General features: G+C 45.1%; 1 protein-coding gene and 1 long non-coding RNA gene across 2 annotated transcripts; both read left to right on the top strand.

Annotated features, from left to right (window-relative positions):
* Positions 1-692: 692 nt before the first annotated feature.
* LOC144596874 (chitin synthase chs-2-like) lies at positions 693-13,101 on the top strand. Its single transcript, XM_078405737.1, is given in 10 exon segments — positions 693-771; positions 2,873-3,030; positions 4,398-5,428; positions 6,179-6,364; positions 6,622-6,802; positions 7,728-8,058; positions 10,207-10,407; positions 12,449-12,733; positions 12,849-13,028; positions 13,091-13,101. Coding segments are annotated over 10 exon segments (2,643 nt in total).
* A 3,001-nt stretch (positions 13,102-16,102) lies between these two features.
* LOC144596890 (uncharacterized) lies at positions 16,103-18,546 on the top strand. Its single transcript, XR_013547657.1, has 3 exons — positions 16,103-16,133; positions 17,553-17,605; positions 18,511-18,546. It is a non-coding gene; the product is annotated as an uncharacterized LOC144596890 (long non-coding RNA).
* The last annotated feature ends 2,036 nt before the right edge of the window (positions 18,547-20,582 follow it).

Here is a 20,582-nt window from a genome sequence, read left to right as displayed (position 1 = left end):
CATTTGCCACGCAGCCACAACAGTACAGAGTAAAAGACACAAGACACACAATTTTAACACAGACATCCATCACAGTGACTCCTCCAGATACTCCTTCACTGTGATGGAAGACAAGAACATTTCTTCTCTCTTCCCTCATGCTTCTCCAACGGACAGATAGTTCAACTTCTGCCGAGGCGACCGAGGCTCCCGACTCGCGCAAGGAGATGGAAGGTCCCGTGGCCGAGCCGCGCCGGGCGATGAAAAGTCCCGCGGCCGAGCCTCGCCATGAAAAGTCGCGCGGCCGAGCCTCACCGGGCGATGGAAGGGCCCGCGGCTGAGCTGCGCCGGGCGATGAAAAGTCCAGCAGCCAAGCCGCGCCATGAAAAGTCCTGTGGCCGAGCCATGCCGAGCGATGGAAGGTCCCGCGGCCGAGCCACACTGGGCGATGAAAAGACCCGCTGCAGAGCCGCGCCGGGTGATGAAAAGTCCCGTAGCAGAGCCGCGCTGGGCGATGAAAAGTCCCGCAGCAGAGCCGTGCCGGGCCGCGCCAGGCAATGGAAGGCCCCGCGGCTGAGCCGCGCTGGGCGATGGAAGGCCCCGCGGCCGCGCCGGGCCACGATCCTGCAAGCGGGTCGATCAAGTCCTCCGACAGGGTGGTGGAAGCTGCCACGGCTTGAGCCGGTCGCCAGCCAGGGACCTGCGAGCTCCCGATGTTGCAGTCCACAGGGCTCGTGACCGAGCCTCCGGAGGTAAAGCTGCAGCCTCTGAGAGTCGGCCAGCTCGGAGATGGTAAGTCCTGGCCCTGCGACTGGAGTTTTGAGTTGTATTTTAACTCAAAGATCTCACTGGGGATGTAAAAATTGTGAACTTTACTCTCATTATTTGAAGCCGATAAACGTTATTATGTTTTATATTATTATTGTTAAATAGAAAACTCTGGGATCGATTTGAATTGAATACAGTGAAAACTGAAGAAGAGGTCAGCTCAAGATGTGTGGCTGTACTCCAATTCCTCTGCTGCATTGCTCTTGCCACCATGATGCTTGCACTTGCACTCTTAAGCAAGGTAGGTTTGTTTGTTTATGTGATTAACAACTGTTGACAAGTAAAGATATTTCCAGCACTTTTTATTTTTAACAACTGCCAACGGTGTCTAAATTTTCACAAGTGCTCCAACGAGGCAGATGAAAGGACCCGCAGACGCTGGTTTGCAAAAAAAGACAAAATGCTGGAGTAACTCAGCGGGCCAGGCAGCATCTCTGCAGAACATGAATAGGAATTGTTTCGGGTCGGGACCCTGCTTCAGACACTCCACCATCACCCCAATCTGCTGAAGAAGGGTCTCAACCCAAAACATCACCCATCCATGTTTTCCAGAGCTGCTGCCTGACCTGCTGAGTTATCCAGCACTTTGGGTACTTTAGCTTTGATGAAGTGCTGTGCCCATGACCCTAGCCCGTCTCTTCCTGAATTGTACATTTTGCTTGCTGGACATTTCCAGTAGTTAGTCTTTTTATTCCGGATTACCAGAATTAGTTCAATAGCACAATAGTACTTGATTGTCACATGTACAGTAAAATTCTTTGTTTTACATACAATGCAGTAAAACCATCTTAGACGTAAGCCCAATCATACGTAAGTACAGAAGTGCAATGATTGTAGTGTAATATTAATAGATTTCTACTGAGGCAGTACGCAAACATTCTGCACCTTTAGGAGCCTGCTTGAATATTTCAAATATAGGGTTGTTTAGGGTGGCACGGTGGCGCAGCAGTAGAGTTGCTGCTTTACAGCGCCAGAGACCCAGGTTCGATCCTGATCATGGGTGCTTGTCTGCATGGAGTTTGTACGTTCTCCCTGTGACCTGCATGGGTTTTCTCCGAGATCTTCGGTTTCCTCCCACAATCCAAAAATGTAAAGGTTTGCAGGTTAATTGGCTTGGTATAAGTGTAAAATTGTCCCTAGTGTGTGCAGGATAGTGTTAGTGAGCAGGGTCGGTGCATACAAACTCCTTATAGACAAGCACTCTGGTTAGGATCGAACCTGGGTCTTTGATGCTGCAGGGCAGTAACTCTACCTCTGCACCATCACCTACCGAGCCCAGCACTCTTCAGTACATCAGCACTCTTTTCCTGCAAAGCCTCCATATTTTTAATATCCAGAAATCTATCAATCTCTGTTTTCAATGCACTCCATGACAAAGTCTCCACAGTCCTCCAGGCAAAGGTTTGATACCGCCTTTATACCAGAAATCTATTTAATGTCTATATGACAGATTGACTACAAATACACCTTTTAAATCTGTAGACCAACACTGCACCCTGGCCCAACAAAGGCTTATGCAGTTTCAACAAAGGCCACATTGTTTTTGTGCTCCAAATCCTTACCAATAAATAGCAATATTTCATGCACCATCCTTGAGGAGAGCTGGTGGGCTATTTGGAGGGCAAGTATTAGAAATGCAGAACTATTTAAGTGGGAAGGTCAAAAGTGGCGAGTATATTAATAATAAATTCAACAATACACCCAATAAATCTGAGGAAGGATCTCGACCCGAAACGTCACCTATTTCTCTTCTCCAGAGATGCTGCCTGTCCCGCTGAGTTACTGTGCCTATCTCCGTTTTAAACCAGCATCTGCAGTTCCTTCCTACACACCCAATAAGCTATTCAAGAGAAGCATAGTGGCGTGAATATAACCATGACAACATGCACAGGTGCATTGCAGGGGTAGCTGTATAAATACATGAGGTTTGGGGAAGGAACGCATAAAGAGTCTTCCGTGTGGCACAAATTCCCGCCTGTTTTGGTGTGTCCATTCTAAATAGCCTTTGTTACATCTTTGTAACACTTGTGTTGTCTCCAGGTTTCTCTTCTCCTGCTAATTTCAGCTGCAAGTGATGTTTCGGCCTATTTTACCAACAAGCCCTTCAACTACCTGATTCTCGGCTGCATCCTGATAATTCCCAGCATCCTGACTGCCGCAAAGTGCCTGTGGAAGATTTCATTCCAATCGGAATCAATGCTCCCAGCAAGAAGCCTGATAATAGTAAGCAGGATTGGAACTTCTGAGATGAATGAGAAATGTACATGGAACTATACTGCCTTCATTAGTGGGAAGATACAGCTTCTTGCCTCCAGTGAACAAGTGACATAATTAATGTAAGAAAATAACTGCAGATGCTGGTACAAATCGAAGGTATTTATTTCACAAAATGCTGGAGTAACTCAGCAGATCAGGCAGCATCTCAGACGGGTCTCGACCCGAAACGTCACCCATTCCTTCTCTCCTGAGATGCTGCCTGACCTGCTGAGTTACTCCAGCATTTTGTGAAATAAATATCTTCGAAGTGACATAATTCAGCGTTTGTATGAAAACAATGCACCTGGGAATGTGATAAAGATAGTGGACTCATTTTTGGAGATGTCAAGGCTGTAGGGAAGTATTTGTGTAGCTGAGGGAAGCAGATAAGTGATTTGGTGGACTGAGTATCGGTGAGTGCCTGTTGGTGAGTAAATGGCAGACAATTGGTCCTGCTCTCATTCCTGGAGAGCTTCAGATAGTTACTCTTCAGAAAAGTACAAGATTTCACTCACTGGTAGCTTTTAGGTGACGAGATGCTTGCTGGTGACATGATGACCCAGCTTGTAAGAGGAGAAGCAGATGTCATGGTCAAGGAGGTGCTGGACGTCTTAAGGCAAATGAAGGTAGATAAATCTCCCAGGGCTGGTCAGATATATCCGAGGACACTGTGGGAAGTTAGAGAGGGAATTTCAGTTGCCCTGGCTGAGATATATGATTCATCATTAGACATGGGGGAGTTTCCAGAAGACCGAAGGGTGGCTAATGTTTTGCCTCTGTTTAAGAAGGGCTGCAAAGAAATGCCTGGGAACTATAGGCCTGTGATTTTAACATCTGTAGTAGGCAAGTAACTGGAGAGCATTTTGCAGGATAAGATATATGCATTTGATTAGACAGGGGATGATTAGAGATAGTCAGCATGTTGTGGTGGGTGGGAGATCCTGTCTTTGGAATCTAATGAGATTCTACGATTCTGGGCGGGTATCGCTGGACGGCATGGACTCTGTGGGCCGAAGGGCCTGATTCCGTGCTGTATCTCTAAACTACACTAAGGACAGTGGCACAATCGGATGGCAGCCTTTGGATATAAGAACTGAACTAAGCTGACGTCCCTGTGTGGTGATCGGTGTATGATAACAAATGATAGTGCCAGTCACAAACAAACTTGTGGGTTTGACTGGAACAATATTGCCAGCATAACCATTGGTATAAATTAATGAATGAAAAAACGAATGGTTGGTGAGGATGCAGTTTGGAGGATATTCGTTTGCTTTGTTGCCACCAGATCACTTCAAATATATTTGAGGTCTAACAGCCCCTTGCTTTTCTTCCAGGTGTGCCTGTTGGAAGCAGTTGCATCGTTTGGTACGGCATCGCTGGTTGTCATCAGCCTTCCCCAATATGACATGCTGACAATCGTGTTCATTTCCAACAGTGTCTGTCTCATCCCATCCATTCTACAAGTGATCTCTCTGAACGTCAGCCATCGGTTGACCTCTTCGCCCCTGGCTGGGCTCCTCATTCTCTTGGGTGGCTATGGTCTCTTTCTCTTTGTCCAGATGTTTTACCTTAAGAAACATGATGGGATGAACTTGGGTCTTGTCGTTTTATTCTCAGTTTTAACTTCCCTAACCTGGTGGGAAAACTTCATCTCCAACTGTAAGCATCCAGTATTTAGACGTCTGAGATTTGATGTGGTTAAATGCAGGAACATGTCGAGCCTGTGCATAAGTGTAGTGAGGATTCTTGTTACTGCCTGTGTTGTGGGAGCTTTGATTCCTCTTCGGGGGCTGGAGTGGGCAAGTATCACTGACGTTGCATCCCATGAACTCAGAATAATCCTGGGCCTTCTGGGGGTGCAGGCTGGGGCATCGGTGCTGTGTTCCTGGCTTGGGGGCGTTGCGTGTAAGATCCACGCAGTGAAGCGAAGCTTTGGTCTTCCTTTGATCCTCAATACTCCCGTGGTGCTGGCTGCTTTCCTGGCAGTGTTTAGAGTTCATTACAATGAGTTTCTGCAGACAAACAACAATTTGAATCTCAAAGATTTCTGTGCCAATTCCATTGGTGTTGGAAGTAATGCACCTAATGTAGAGATCCTTTATTCAGAAATCATTGGCAACATCTGCAACCAGGGAGATATCGTCAATCTGCTCAGTGTGAGTTTAGTGGGAGCTGCCGGGGCATGCTGGTGGGTTGGACTCATTCTCACAACAATCTACGTGTGGACCCAGAACGTCAACAGAATACAGCGGACATCAGAGACGTTTGTGCGTAGAATGTACGAAGCTGCCTTCTTGGAACAATCCATGCTGCTGAACAAAAGACTTCACATCAGTCCACAATGCACAGAGGAAAGCGATCCAAGGTACTGATACCATGGGCTGCATCAAGAATGTTGGGGATCCTAAATTGCCATAATTTTTGTTCTTTTTTATTCAAAAGTTTAACCAAAACATATTTGGGATAAATCAAACCATTTTTAACAGTACTGGTCTGTGGATTTGTTGACCCACCACGATGACGGGTCAAAGTCAAAATCCCCTGCATCTGTTTCATTGGGAAATTATTTTATTTAGCAGGAAAAGTAGAAGAGAAAATCTGACAATTTACATTTGTGCTACCTTGTGGCATGAAACAGAGGAAGAAATGCTACATTTAATATCTTCATTGTTCAGGTACGTGATGAGGTATCTGTTTATCTAATATGTTAATGAATGAATTAATGCTTTATTGTCACATGTGGCAAGTCACAGTGAAATGTTTTGCTTGCATACCCAAGGTATGCAAATAGTCACCACGTAAAGGGCGCTGACAAAGTTACAAAGTTTCCTCACCAGGTACCCCTTCGTTCTCCCCTCACCCCCCCCCCCCCCCCACGCACTGCAGCCCCCCCACGCCGGGTCCACCTTTGTTCGGTCCTTATATTTTGTACAGTACATAAATGGGAATTAAATGATGTTGTTGAATGCAATTGCCACATTTAAACGCTGCAGACTTAGTTCACACAGCACTGCCCATAGTCAGGCTTTGGACAGCTGCTCTCCTCCCATTTCACACTTGTTGCTTCTCTCAGGGGCCTGACAGTTCGTGACTCCATTTCTTTCCCCACCAACAGGTTGGACAGGTTCAGGGAAAAGCGCTGGAAGACTTTGGATAAAAGTGATGACAGCTTTGACTTTGAAGTCCACGTCATGTTTGATGATGCCTTCAGGAATGTTGCAGACAGGGAGGCAGGCACCAAGAAGAGAGTTGTCAATGAATATGTCCAGACATTTATCAGTGCCATGGATGAAACGTACAGGTATGGAAACAATGCTTCTCTTCTGCTTCAGATTTGCAAGAGCTTGCGGAAAACTTGACTTTAGAACCAGAATCCAATGAGTTGCAAATGAATGCAATGTAATGGGTGTCAGGGGTGATGGGGAGAAGGCATGCGAATGGGGTTAGGAGGGAGAGATAGATCAGCCATGATTGAATGGCGGAGTAGACTTGATGGGCTAAATGGGAGCGGGAGAGATACCATTTACCCTTGTGATTAACAGCATCTCTGTGCTTTAGAATATTTCAGACATATACTTACAGCGACTCTTTGGGTGAAGGTGAAAGTTGTGCTTCAGGAAGGAAAGTGATTACCACTCCCTACGGAGGGAAACTTTGCTACACCTTACCTTGTGGAAATGATCTACACGTCCACCTGAAAGACACACAGATTGTCCTAAACCGGAAAAGATGGTCACAGGTTCGATGTAAAACTTTGCTTTGCTGTCATGAAACAATCAGACATTTATCTCAAAGATAGAGCCAAAATGCTGGAGTAACTCAGCGGGACAGGCAGCACCTCTAGAGAGAAGAAATGGGATACGTTTCAGGTCGTGACTCTTCTTCACACCTGAAATGTCACCCATTCCTTGTCTCCAGAGACAATGCCTGTCCCGCTGAGTTACTCCAGCATTTTGTGTCTATCTTCGGTGTAAACCAGCATCTACAGTTCCATCCTATACTCCCCTCAGCATTTATCTCCGTGGCCTGGGATCTGAGCACTTACTTTGAAAACTTCTGGATAGTGCCCTCAAAGGGAAACTCGGGAATATTTTTGAAAAGTGCTTGCATCCCTTTAAGGAACAGACCTCAAACCCAGTCTGAGCATTAGGTAGGCCCAACAAGTACCAATGAATTAGCCAACATGTCAACTCCAAACCCCAATGAGGACCACAATTGTGGGAATTTAAACAGTAGAGAGTTTCTACCTGGCAGCCAAAACTCTCCAGATTTAAGGGGCAGAGTCTGTGTCATCAGCAATAAATTGAGGCTGTTGATTGTGAACAGCCGAGTCACACCTTTGAGTGTCCCCTATGAAACATATTCTGAGGGATAGGTGTTAAACAATATGCCTAAATGTTATCTTCTAATGCTCAATCTGGTGAAATTTGACTTGAAATGCAATCGAAAACCATATTCTTTGTTGAAGTAGTCGTTGATAGTTTTGTTATCTCCTTATTAGTTAAAAACTATTCACTCTCACCCCACCACCTTTCGTTCATGTTAAATGCAACCTCTTATCTCACAAGCCTTTCATGTAACGGCGGTCATAGTGGCAGCTTATTCATCTTTCTGGTTCAATCTGTCCTTATCCCAAATCTTTAACCGGCATGTTTTGTGTGCAGGTGATGTGCATGTACTATCTGCTGGGCTGGAGACTGCACAGGAAGCACTTAGTCTGCCAACAGCTGCATCCAGAGGATGGAACTAAAATCCATTCAAGGCTGGAGGTGAGTAGGGTGTGAATGCTGGCGGGTGAACACAGGAGACTGAACTCCGCACGGAGCAAAACTCAACTCTCTTCCACTTCACAGACTGAGAAAAAGAACACTTACATTCTGACTCTGGATGGAGACACAGAATTCCAGCCGTCTGCCATAACTCTACTGATCGACAGACTGAGGAGATACCCTGGAGTTGGAGCAGTTTGTGGACGGGTACACCCAACTGGAATCGGTAGGAGGCGTCATTAACACGACCACAGATTGCATGAGGCCTCACACCTTACTAGTGGGAGAGTCTAGGACAAGAGATCATAGCCTCAGAATTAAAGGACGTTCCTTTCGGAAGGAGATGAGGAGGAATTTCTTTAGTCAGAGGGTGGTGAATCTGTGGAGTTCTTTGCCACAGAAGGCTGTGGAGGCCGTCAATGGACCTTTCTGTCATGGGCCTCCTCCAGTGTCATAGTGAGGCCCACTGCAAACAACTCATATTTCGCTTGGGCAGCTTACACCCCAGCGATATGAACATTGATTTCTCTAATTTAGATAGCTCCTCTGTCCCTCTCCTCTCCCCCTTCCCAGTTCTCCCACTGTCTTCCTGTCTCCAACTACATCCTTTTTTTGAGCCGCCCCCTCCCCTGACATCAGTCTGAAGAAGGGTCTTGACCCAAAACGTCACCCATTCCTTCTCTCCTGAGATGCTGCCTGACCCGCTGAGTTACTCCAGCATTTTGTGTCTACCTTCAATTTAAATTTTAGTACAGGTGTCCGGGGTTATGGGGAGAAGGCAGGAGAATGGGGTTCGGAGGGAGAGATAGATCAGCCATTATTGAATGGAAATTGGATGAAAATGGTGTTAGAAATATCCATGGACGGCCTCCACAGCCTTTCTGTGTGAGTGCCCTTGCACAGGGACATGCCACTAGGTATTGCTTCTCCTGCTGTTGCAAGGGGAAGACATTTTGGTTCACTCATCCCGTCTACCTGAACCACCCTCTGCCCTGGTACCTGCCCCTGCAACCCCAGGAGAAGTAACACCTGTCACTACAACTCATCTCCCACCTGTCCAGAGTCCACAGCAGCCCTTCCAGGTGACAAAACTAAACTACACCTCACTCCCAATGTTGCCTGAAGGTGACCCAGTGGTAGAGTTGCTGTCTTATAGCGAATGCAGCGCCGGAGACCCGGGTTCAATCCCGACTACGGGTTCGGCCTGTATGGAGTTTGTACGTTCTCTCCATGACCGCCTGGGTTTTCTCCGAGATCTTCGGTTTCATCCCACATTCCAAAGACGTACAGGTTTGTAGGTTAATTGGCTTGGTAAATGTAAATATTATCCCTAGTGGGTGTAGCACCGTGTTAATGTGCGGGGATCGCTGGTCAGCACGGACCCGGTGGGATGAAGGGCCTGTTTCCGTGCTGTATCTCTAAACTCAACTAAACCAGTAGATAAGCTAGTCCAGTCAGAAACATCTGGATCACGATTGATTTAATGGTCTCACGGACATTCAGTCGCACAGATCATGGTCATCGGATTGGGAAAATGAGCTTGTAGATGTTGACTCCATCGGATCTATGTTAGGAGCAGGATTAAAGCAGCCGCACAGCAGTCAGTGGCCAGGAGGGGGCAGAGTTCAGACCTTTCTCAGAATGGGTGGAGAAAACAGGAGACAAGAGGGAAGAAGCTGCCCTCTTTCAGGTATTTGGGCATCGACTGTTCGGACGCAGAAACTGGGGTCAGCATTCATGGCACCTTTGAGCATTTCCAACATTCTCTGTTCTCATTTCAGTTTTAATGACCTGTCATATTTTGCAATTTTATCCCTGATTTAGGATGGAAGATAAAACAAATTCCATCTTATGTATTCAACATGACAGGACTACTGTATATTACCACTTTGAGAATACCATAAACAAGACAAAGTGATCATAAGCTCTTTTAACAATAGAAGTCCCGTTATAATGACAGGTGTGCAGGAAGGAACGGCAGATGCTGGTTTACACCGAAAACAGACATAAAATGCTGGAGTAACTCAGCGGGACAGGCAGCATCTCTGGAGAGAAGGAATGGGTGACGTTTTGGGTCAAGACCTTTCTTCAGGCTGAGAGTTAGGTGAGAGGGAGACGCAGAGATAAGGAAGTGTAAGGTGTGAGCATGAGGCATCAAAGGGGATGGGGATCAAGGATAATGTAGAATAGATGTAGAAAACAGGTGTTGCTGTCAACATGTGGCTGGAGATTCTCAGAGCACAGGAATCTGAGATCTAGTGTGGACAGTTTTAAAATGAATGACGTTTGAGCAATAGGTTAATGAAGCCACACACAGACTCCATCCTATATATATGGTTACTTCTATTTTAAAATACTTTTTTCTGCGTCATAGGTCCGATAGTGTGGTATCAGAAGTTTGAATATGCCATCAGCCACTGGCTCCACAAGACAGCTGAGCACGTGTTGGGCTCTGTGCTGTGCAGTCCTGGTTGTTTCAGCTTGTTCAGAGCGGCGGCTTTAATGGACAACAATGTTATCAAAAAGTATGCAATGAAGCCCACAAACGCAATGGAGCTTCTACAGTATGATCAAGGTAAATGTGTGTCGGCCACCCACAGTCAGTGTACGCTGTACAACTATCAGTTTGAGGGTAGACACTAAATGCTGGAGTAACTCAGCGGGACAGGCAGCAATCTGGATAGAAGGAATGGGTGACGTTTCAGGTCGAGACATGTCTGAATAAGAGTCTCGACCCGAAATGTTACCCATTCCTTCAATCCAGAGATGCTGCCTGTCCCACTGAGTTACTCCAGCATTTTGTGTCTATCTTTGATGTAAACTGGCATCTGCAGTTCAGTCCTACACCTAGGCCTGAAGGCACAAGGGAGAAGACTTCAAATATTGGAACTTGAAGACTTTAGTCAGGCAAAGTCTTCCGCTTTGTTCTTTCAAAGTACTGGAGGTGTATAACTGAGGGACACTTACTATCAGTGTATAATTACAAATACTTGCCAAACTTTGACAATATTGTTCTAAACTGGGTGTTGAAGCCATTTATGTTTAAACTAGCTACTGTTAGTATATTATATTGTTTTGTCCAGATATATCTTGCCGTATTATTTTGAATACTTGGGGACGGTCATTAGACAAACAGGGTGGTGTATATGTATGGGTATAGTGACTAGAAATGGCCAGATACAGGGAGGGAGAGTATACACTTCTTACCAGACATGTGAGCAGATGGGAGAACAGACCTGGAGACCTGGGACCAGACCAGGGTCACAGCAGCCAGCTACGACTTGTATGCAAAGTACAGCCTGGTATGTTCATCTCCTTGTTTGTACAACTACTTCAATAAACAACGAATTAAACAGGAAAAAAGACTGGAAGAGCTGTTCTGTTAGGTTTGCATATGTTCACTCCGACTCCCTGTGTAGTAATGACAATTAGAAAAGAATTTATTGAATAAGTCTGGAAGTTGCCATTACAGCGGAGATGAATCTTTCAATGGCGATTCCTCCACTGACGGTGGAAATTAAACTGTATGATGGGTCTTCACTGTTCATTGCAATGTTATAGATTGATGACTTTAACATGCAAAAACAAAGATAGTTAAATTGAAATGTTGCAAAGGTTGGCCATGCCTTCTTGAAATTCCCTTTGCTGGAAAATTGGTGCACAAGCCAGACTTCACTTACTAAGACTATTATTGATGATGTTCAGACCAACTCTACACCTACGGTCACGGTGGTGCAGCGGTAGAGTTGCTGCCTTACAGCGAATGCAGCGCCGGAGACCCGGGTTCCATCCTAACTACAGGTGCTGTCTGTACGGAGTTTGTACGTTCTCCCCGTGACCTGCGTGGGTTTTCTCCGAGATCTTCGGTTTCCTCCCACACTCCAAAGACGTACAGGTTTGTAGGTTAATTGGCTTGGTAAATATAAAAATTGTCCCTAGTGGGTGTAGGATAGTGTCAATAAGTGGGGATCGCTGGGCGGCACGGACCCGGTGGGCCGAAGGGCCTGTTTCCGCACTGACCCTCTAAACTAAATTAAACCTCCAATGAAGAATAACTCCTCGTCAGAAAGCGTAGTTACTGTTCGCTGTCCAGAATGTAAGGGTCCCGACCCCAAACGTCACTTATCCATTCTCTTCACAGATGCTGTCTGACCCACTGAGTTACTCCAGCACTTTGTTTTTCTTTACAGAAAAATAATATTAACTCTGAACAGCATCATCACTTCTCTAATTTACACCAAAAATTGTCATCTGGCATTTTTTCACTATCATTCACAACAGGACTCGTAAATTTTGATGCCCTTCCAATCTATTACAGATCTGTCTTTTAGTTCTTTCCATCTCTCCGCCCCATCCTCTCCATTTTATAATTGTTTCCATTTCTCTTTTTTTGCTAGTGATTGAATTAAAACAAGAATCTCATCTTTCCCTCCACATATATTGCCTGATCTGCTAAGTATTTGCAGCGCACCCTGTTTACTTATTGAATAGAATTAACTGTTTTGTTTGCATTGCTGGTCAGTGTGGAGCTTCTTAATGCCTTGTTGGCCTGTGTTTCGACCTGACAATGCCTATAGCTCACTAAGTATAAAGTGACATCGGAATATACTTTGCAGGTGAAGACTGTTGGCTTACCCTCCTGCTAATACAGCAAGGCTGGAGAATCGAATACTGTGCAGGATCTGACTCCTATACCAAAGCCCCTGTGGACTTCAAGGAGTTCTTCAATCAACGTCGACGCTGGTATCCATCAAAAATAGCAAATACCATTGAGTTGTTGGGTAATGGATTTGAAACTTCAAGGAAAAACCCATCCATTTCAAAACCATTTCTCCTCTACCAGATCTTCTACACGATGGCAACTCTTGTGGGGCCAACTACCGTCTGCTTTCTGATGACAGGTAAAACACCAGTCACAAAAACAGGATCATTGCAATTAGTTTTGTTCTGTACAACAGCGCATGTTTTAATGGACCTCTGAATAAACCAAACAAATTGTTATTTATTCATTTACAGCTGCTCTGTCGTTCTTCACTGGCTGGGATTACAACTGGTGCCTGGCCGTTTCAATAATCTCTCCATTAATTTACTTCATTATCTGTCATACGGTATCACCCGACACTCAGATCACAGTTACAGTAGTCTTCACTGTTATTTATATCCTGGTGATGATTGAAGGAGTTTGCACCACTTTCAGTGAGTATTTCTTTTGGTCTGCACATTATTTTCATTTTCATCATGTTCGTTTGCTTCATCAGACAACAGATAAGCAACTCAACACTTATAGAAGAGAAGGGAGGTGGAAATGGAGGGAGAAATTAATACAGAAGAATTGTACATAGTTTAGTTTCAAGACACAGTGCGGAAACAGGCCCTTTGGCCCACTGAGTCCTCACCTACCAGCGATCCCTGCACATTAACACTATCCTTCACACACTAGGGACAATTTTACATTTACAACCAAGCCAATTAATCTGCAAACCTGCACGACTTTGGAATGATGGAGGATACCGAAGATCTCGGAGAAAACCCCACGCAGGTCATGGGGAGAACGTACAAACTCCGTACAGACCGCCCCTGTAGTCAGGATCTAACCCGGATCATCGGCGCTGTAAGGCAGTAGCTGTACCGCTGCACCAACCTTACCTTTCGCCTTTTGTCAGTAGCTTCACCTGAATTCCAAGATGTGGCTTATCTCATTGCAATGAGTTGGTGAATACTTTACCAATGTTGGTAATGACACATATCTACACATTTAAACTCAATTTACATGTGCGGAGCTGAAGATATTCAGAATCGGTCATCGATGGAACTGGGCACTTAAACCCCAGCAAAGCACAGGTAGTGGGAGGTATCACAAAATGCTGGAGTAACTCAGCAGCATCTAGCCCTCCGTATCTTCCTCGACCTTAGAACCAGCCAATCCCCTTCTACCAACACTCTCCTCCGCCTAGCAGAGCTGGTTCTTACCCTTAACAACTTCTCCTTTGACTCCTCCCACTTCCTCCAAACCAGAGGCGTAGCTATGGGCACTCGCATGGGCCTTAGCTATGCCTGCCTCTTTGTCGGGTACGTCGAACAATCCCTGTTCCAGACGTACACCGGCCCCATCCCCGAACTCTACCTCCGCTACATTGACGACTGTATTGGTGCTGCCTCTTGTATCCATGCAGAACTCACTGACTTCATACATTTCATCACTAATTTCCATCCTGCTCTTAAATATACTTGGACCATCTCCGACATCTCACTATCGTTTCTGGATCTCACCATCTCCATCACAGGAGACAGACTAGTGACTGACATCTACTACAAACCCACTAATTTCCACAGCTATCTGGACTACACTTCTTCCCACCCTGTCTCCTGCAAAAAGTCTATCCCCTACTCCCAATTCCTCCGTCCACGCCGCATCTGCACCCAGGATGAGGTGTTTCACACTTCGGGAATCAGAGATGTCCTCATTCTTCAGGAAACGGGGCTTCCCCTCTTCCATTACAGATGAGACTCTCACTAGGGCCTCCTCTATATCCCGCAGCTCCGCTCTTGCTCCCCCTCCCCCCATTCGTAATAAGGACAGAATCCCCCTCGTTCTCACCTTCCACCCCATCAGCCAGCGTATCCAACAAATCATCCTCCAACATTTCCGTCACCTCCAACGGGATCCCACTAATGGCCACATCTTCTCACCTCCTCCCATTTCTGCGTTCCGCAGAGACCGTTCCCTCCGTAACTCCCAGGTCCACTCGTCTCTTCCTACCCAAACCACCCTCTCCCCGGGCACTTTCCCCTGCAACTGCAGAAAATGCAATACCTGTCCCTTTACCTCCCCACTCGACTCCATCCTAGGACCCAAACAGTCTTTCCAGGTGAGACAGAGCTTCACCTGCACCTCCTCCAACCTCATCTATTGCATCCGCTGCTCCAGATGTCAACTTCTCTACATCGGTGAGACCAAAGGCAGGCTCGGCGATCATTTCGCTCAACACCTTCGCTCAGTCTGCCTTAACCAACCTGATCTCCCGGTGGCTGAGCACTTCAACTCCCACTCCCAGTCTGACCTTTCTGTCATGGGCCTCCTCCAATGCCATAGTGAGGCCCACCGGAAATTGGCGGAACAGCACCTCATATTTCGCTTGGGCAGCTTACGGCCCAGCGGTATGAACATTGACTTCTCCAACTTCAGATAATTCCTCTGTCCCTCTCTTCCCCTCCCCCTTCCCAGTTCTCCCTCTATCTTCCTGTCTCCACCTATATCCTTCCTTTGTCCCGCCCCCCTGACATCAGTCTGAAGAAGGGTCTCGACCCGTAACGTCACCCATTCCCTCTCTCCTGACCTGCTGAGTTACTCCAGCAATTTGTGATACCTTCGATTTGTCCCAGCATCTGCAGTTATTTTCCTACACAGGTAGTGGGAGGAGTTGTTTCATAACATTGTATAGGATAGTTTGTTCATAAGGTCATAAGTCATAGGAGACGAATTAGGCCATTCGGCCCATCATGTCTACTCCGCTATTCAATGATGGCTGATCTATCTCTCTTTCCTAACCCCTTTCTCCTGCCTTCTCCCCATAACCCCTGACACCCGCACTAATCAAGAATCTGTCTATCTCTGCCTTAGAAATATCCATTGACTTGGCCTCCACTGCCTTCTGTGGCAATGAATTTTACCAATATTTCCCACCCAAGGATAAAATTGTCTAACGAGTCAATAGGTGAATCTATAGAGAGTATTACTGGAAAACTGTCCATTATTATTTCAAACTCTCAGTCATTCAATAAAATTATTGCTTTTCGCAGAAGCCGATTGTATTTTATTAAAAGAGTGTAAATAACGTAAGTAAAATAAGTGTGTTGTGTTGGGCTAGAGTAAAGGTTACATCTCATAAAGGGCTGGTACCTAAATTAAAGGGTGTTGTATTGTCAACATAATTTGTGCTAAAACCATCTATTTTATTTTTTAGGCATAATAATCATTGATGGAACCATCATGTCACCAATTGGTATTTTCATGACTGTACTTTTACTCCTTTACTTCACCACTGCACTGTTGCACCCAACTGAACTGCCCCTTCTTCGATATGGACTGCTCTATCTCCTTTGCATTCCTGCTGCCTCCCTGCTGCAACCAATGTACTCACTGGCAAACCTGCACATCACATGTTGGGGAACGAGAGAGACCAGGGCAAAGGGGCAAAACACAAGCGCACCCAAGGATCGCCACCTGAAATACCAAATGGGTCGCTGGTACTTTAAATATCTGATTCGTGGTCAGAATCCAACTGAAGAGATGCTTGAAATGTAATTATCATATTGTAAATGGTGTGCTAAATTGATTAATATCACCAAATTGTGACAAAACTGTGTTTTTAGTCAGTGTGGTAATTAAGAGAAGACAGACACAAAAAGCTGGAGTAACTCAGTGGGTCAGACAGCATCTCTGGAGAGAAGGAATGGGTGACATTTCTGGTTGCGACTCTTCTTCAGACTGAGAGTCAGGGAAAAGGGAAACGAGATATAGACTGTGTAGAAAGATATAGAACAAATGAATGAAAGACATGCAAAAAAAGTAATGATGATAAAGGAAAGGCCATTGTTGGCTCGCGGCTAATTGAAAACGAGTTACCGAAAATGAGGCTCAACAAGACGACTTTGAAGCTGGTACGACTTGGGTGGGGGAGGGATGGAGAGAGGAGAGATGGAAGAGTTACTTGAAGTTAGAGAAATCAATATTTAATACTGCTTGGTGTAAGCTGCCCAAGTGAAATATGAGATGCTATGTAACATGCTGCATTACCTTTATTGGGAATGAAAATAATCTTATCAAGGGCCTTAAGGTGTGGAAATCAGCCCAAATATTTGTCGATTAATCTACTTTCTCACAAAATACTCAATTAATTGCTTTGTTTCCGTAGTCTTCTGTTTCTTTTTCCATCAAATGATATCATCTTAGAAATGTTTTGAGATTCCCACTGCCTACTCTTTCAGATTTCAGCTGATGTTAAATTGACTGCCGCACCATATAAAAGACTTCCTCCCACCCTGCCTACCAAATCCTTTCAGATTGATCACCCTTTATTCTTCAGTAGTTCAGAGAAATCAAACCTAGTTAATGCATCCTGCCTCTTTCTCCAATGTCAGTCTGTGAGATCGTGACTCCAAGACTAATATATCCTTTCCAATTCAGTGCCAGAACTGAATGTAATGTTCCAGATGCATTCTCATCAGAGATTTGGCAACAGAAAGATTGTAATCCATCCAATTGCTATAAAAGCTAATGATAATATTCCATTGGTTTATCAGTTTAATTTTTATAGCTGCCAACTTTCTATGAGACCCTTTCTTCGACTCAAATCGTCACCCATTTCTTCTCTCTAGAGATGCTGCATGTCCCGTTGAGTTACACAAGCATTTTGTGTCTATCTTCGATTTAAACCAGCCTCTGCAGTTCCTTCCTACAAACTTTCTACGATACAATGCCATCCATTCTTTAAACTACTTTATATCGCATTAACATCAAACACCTCTCCTCTATTTTAACAAACATATTGATATTAATAAAATAAATGGATTCACAGCTACTTCAAAGTGGAAGCAGAAGGATTAAGATAATAAATCAAAATTTAAAAATGGGAGAGTTGCTTTTCGTTTTTCCTGATTAGACCTCTTGACTGTGATGAAGTAACCTGCTCTGATCGTTTGCTATTCTTATCTTTCAAGTACGACTGAAGCAAATGGAGTCACAGTGGATCCGGACTTGCCAGTGGAAAACTGTGAGTGTACAGCTTTTAATGTTTTATTGTTCTTAACTTTCCACCCAACTCTTGATCACGTCATTATGTTTACTGTGAAGCAACACCTGTACTCCGAGAAGTTGAGTCAAGCCTCTTCATGGTGCACAGAAAACTTTAAGAGAGTTTTTTTTAAAATGTGAGGAAGACCATGAAATATTTGGATTATTATCAGAACCCAACCAGTTCACAGATATGCTTACAGAACAAAATCCATCATCTTTACTTAGTCTGAGTTACTGCATTTAAGAGATGCACATTAAATAGGCAAGGTGCAGAAGTATACACACCTAATGCGGTTAATATAGATGGGCAATAAGATGGAAATGGGCAGAGTGGGCCAAAGGGACCATTTCTGTGCTTTTCTCCATGACTCTATGACTCTCTGTTTTTGAGAGATAAAGCAACAATGTGGAATTAAAATGTGCCATTGCTTGATAGTTACTCAATCAACACACAATACCCAGCCCCCTGTGAACGGATTAATTGAAATGTAAATGTATTATCACAGAGAGAGTAAGGATGAGTTGTCAATGTATGAAGCTAATATTCGAGTAGATGTACTCAATGACCCATGAGGTGACCCTTTCCCACCAAAATCTGAATAACACATCAATAATGATGCTCACAAAAAACATATTGTCAGTCCAGCAGCAAATGATTGGATATTAAGGAATTGAAGGGATATGGGGTGAGTCGGGATGTTGAGGTAAAGGGCGAATCATCATCTTATTGATGAGCAGAACAATACAAGGGCCAAAGGGCTTCCTCCTGCTCCTCTTCCTTAGGTTTTTATATTCAGTGTTCCACGAGTGTAACTGTTGGTCTAACTCTGAGATGTTGTGGAGTATAAATATTATCTGAACTGTGGTGTTTGTGTTTTCAAGGCTGGGTCTCCAAGCTGAACGAAACAACATTCTTTACCGAAGATTCCCTGGAAGAAGTAAGATAACACTTGCACGATTCCTAGCATTAAGCAATGAATTGTACCCTCGCCTGAACTAGACATTCCTCTTTCATACTTGGGCACAAAGTTATCCCCTGGGCAGAGGATTCTAAACTGGAGCCCCCCCCCCCCCCCCAACACGGCGTGTCCCCATTGTCTTGCCCTCCCCCCCTCACGCTCATCGACCATTGATCGCGGGTCGTTCGCGAGGCCCTACCGCTGCCGAGGCTCCCGATCCCGCTGAGCCCCCCCCCCCCACTGCCGCCGAGGCTCCCGTTGCCGCCGAGGCTCCCGTTGCCGCCGAGGCTCCCCGTTGCCGCCGAGGCTCCCCGATCCCGCCGAGGCTCCCCGTTGCCGCCGAGGCTCCCCGTTGCTGCCGAGGCTCCCCGTTGCCGCCGAGGCTACCCGTTGCCGCCGAGGCTCACCGATCCCGCCGAGGCTCCCCGTTGCCGCCGAGGGTCCCCGTTGCCGCCGAGGCTCCTGTTGCCGTCGAGGCACCGGCTGCCGCCACTGAGGCTCCCACCGTCGCCGCTCTACAAACTCCTACGGTTTTATTTCAGTTCATATATAAGAAAATAACTGCAGATGCTGGTACAAATTGATTTATTCACAAAATGCTGAAGTAACTCAGCAGGTCAGGCAGCATCTCGGGAGAGAAGGAATGGGTGACGTTTCGGGTCGAGACCCTTCTTTATTTCAGTTCAGTTCGTTGTCACGTGTACCGAGGTACAGTGAAAAGCTTTTGTTGCGTGCTAACCAGTCAGCGGAAAGACAATACATGATTACAATCGAGCCATTCACAGTGTACAGATATGTGATAAGGGAATAATGTTTAGTGCAAGGTAAATGCATCAAAGTTCGATCAAGAATAGTCCAAGGGTCACCAATGAGGTAGATAGTAGTTTGAGTATTTGCAATTCAATTTACAGCTGAATTCAGATATAAATGAATATCTCTAAAATACTTGACATGTTTCACAACTGCAGTTGGCTGGAGTTTAGAAGGATGATGGGGGACCTCATTGGACCTTACTGAATAGTGAAAGGGTTGGATAGAGTGGATGTGGAAAGGACGTTTCCACTAGTGGGAGAGTCTAAGATCAGAGGCCATAGCCTCAGAATAAAAGGATGGTCCTCTAGAAAGAAGATGAGGATGAATTTCTTTAGTCAGAGGGTGGTGAATCTGTGGAATTAATTGCCACGGACAGCTGTGGAGGCCAAGTCTATGGATATTTTTAAGGCGGAGGTTGAAAGATTCTTGATTGGTAAGGGTGTCAGGGGTTATGGGCAGGATGAAGGGGTTGAGCGGGAAAGATTGATCAGCCATATGTGGAATAGACTTGATGGGCCGAATGGCCTAATTCTGTTCCTGGAACTTTTGGACTAATGGAGTCAACCTGGAAAGCATAAACAGTGTTCCTGCAAAAATACACTGAGGTGAATCATTTGCTGGTGAATGTTAAATGTGTTCTCAGGAAGATATAGTATTTTCCACTCATTTCAGGATGAAACATTATTTTGGAGTCAACTGATAGAGCAATATTTGAAACCGGCCGTTCAAGATAAATATTACTCGAAAAGAATAAAGAATGAACTCCTGACTCTCAGGAACAAGGTTGGTAGAGCAAATATTTATCTTTATGCTCACAGAGGTGAAGAACCTTGTTGCTGGAAGTTGTTGTCTTCACACTTACCTGTCTCTTTCAACCTACTGTGGTAACACAATATAATTATCCTGATTGACTCAGCTTCATAAACGCATCTTCTGAATAATGTACCTGAAACCAACAAAACTGTGAGGTGAAATTTCTGATATTTTTCTAGCAATTATTCTGGGGGATATTCTGGTCAATCTAGTTCTAGATGTTGAGATTTCTTTAGTCAGAGGATGGTGATAATGTGGATTTTTTGCCACAGACGGCTATGAAGGCCAAGTCAATTGATATTTTTAAGGCAGAGATAGGTAGATTCTTAATTAGTATGGGTGTCACAGGTTATGGGGAGAAGGCAGGAG

The sequence above is a fragment of the Rhinoraja longicauda genome, chromosome 9 (assembly GCF_053455715.1).
Source record: "Rhinoraja longicauda isolate Sanriku21f chromosome 9, sRhiLon1.1, whole genome shotgun sequence".
NCBI lineage: Eukaryota > Metazoa > Chordata > Chondrichthyes > Rajiformes > Arhynchobatidae > Rhinoraja > Rhinoraja longicauda.
Note: the sequence above shows the minus strand (reverse complement) of the source record. Positions and strands in the feature narration are given on the sequence as shown.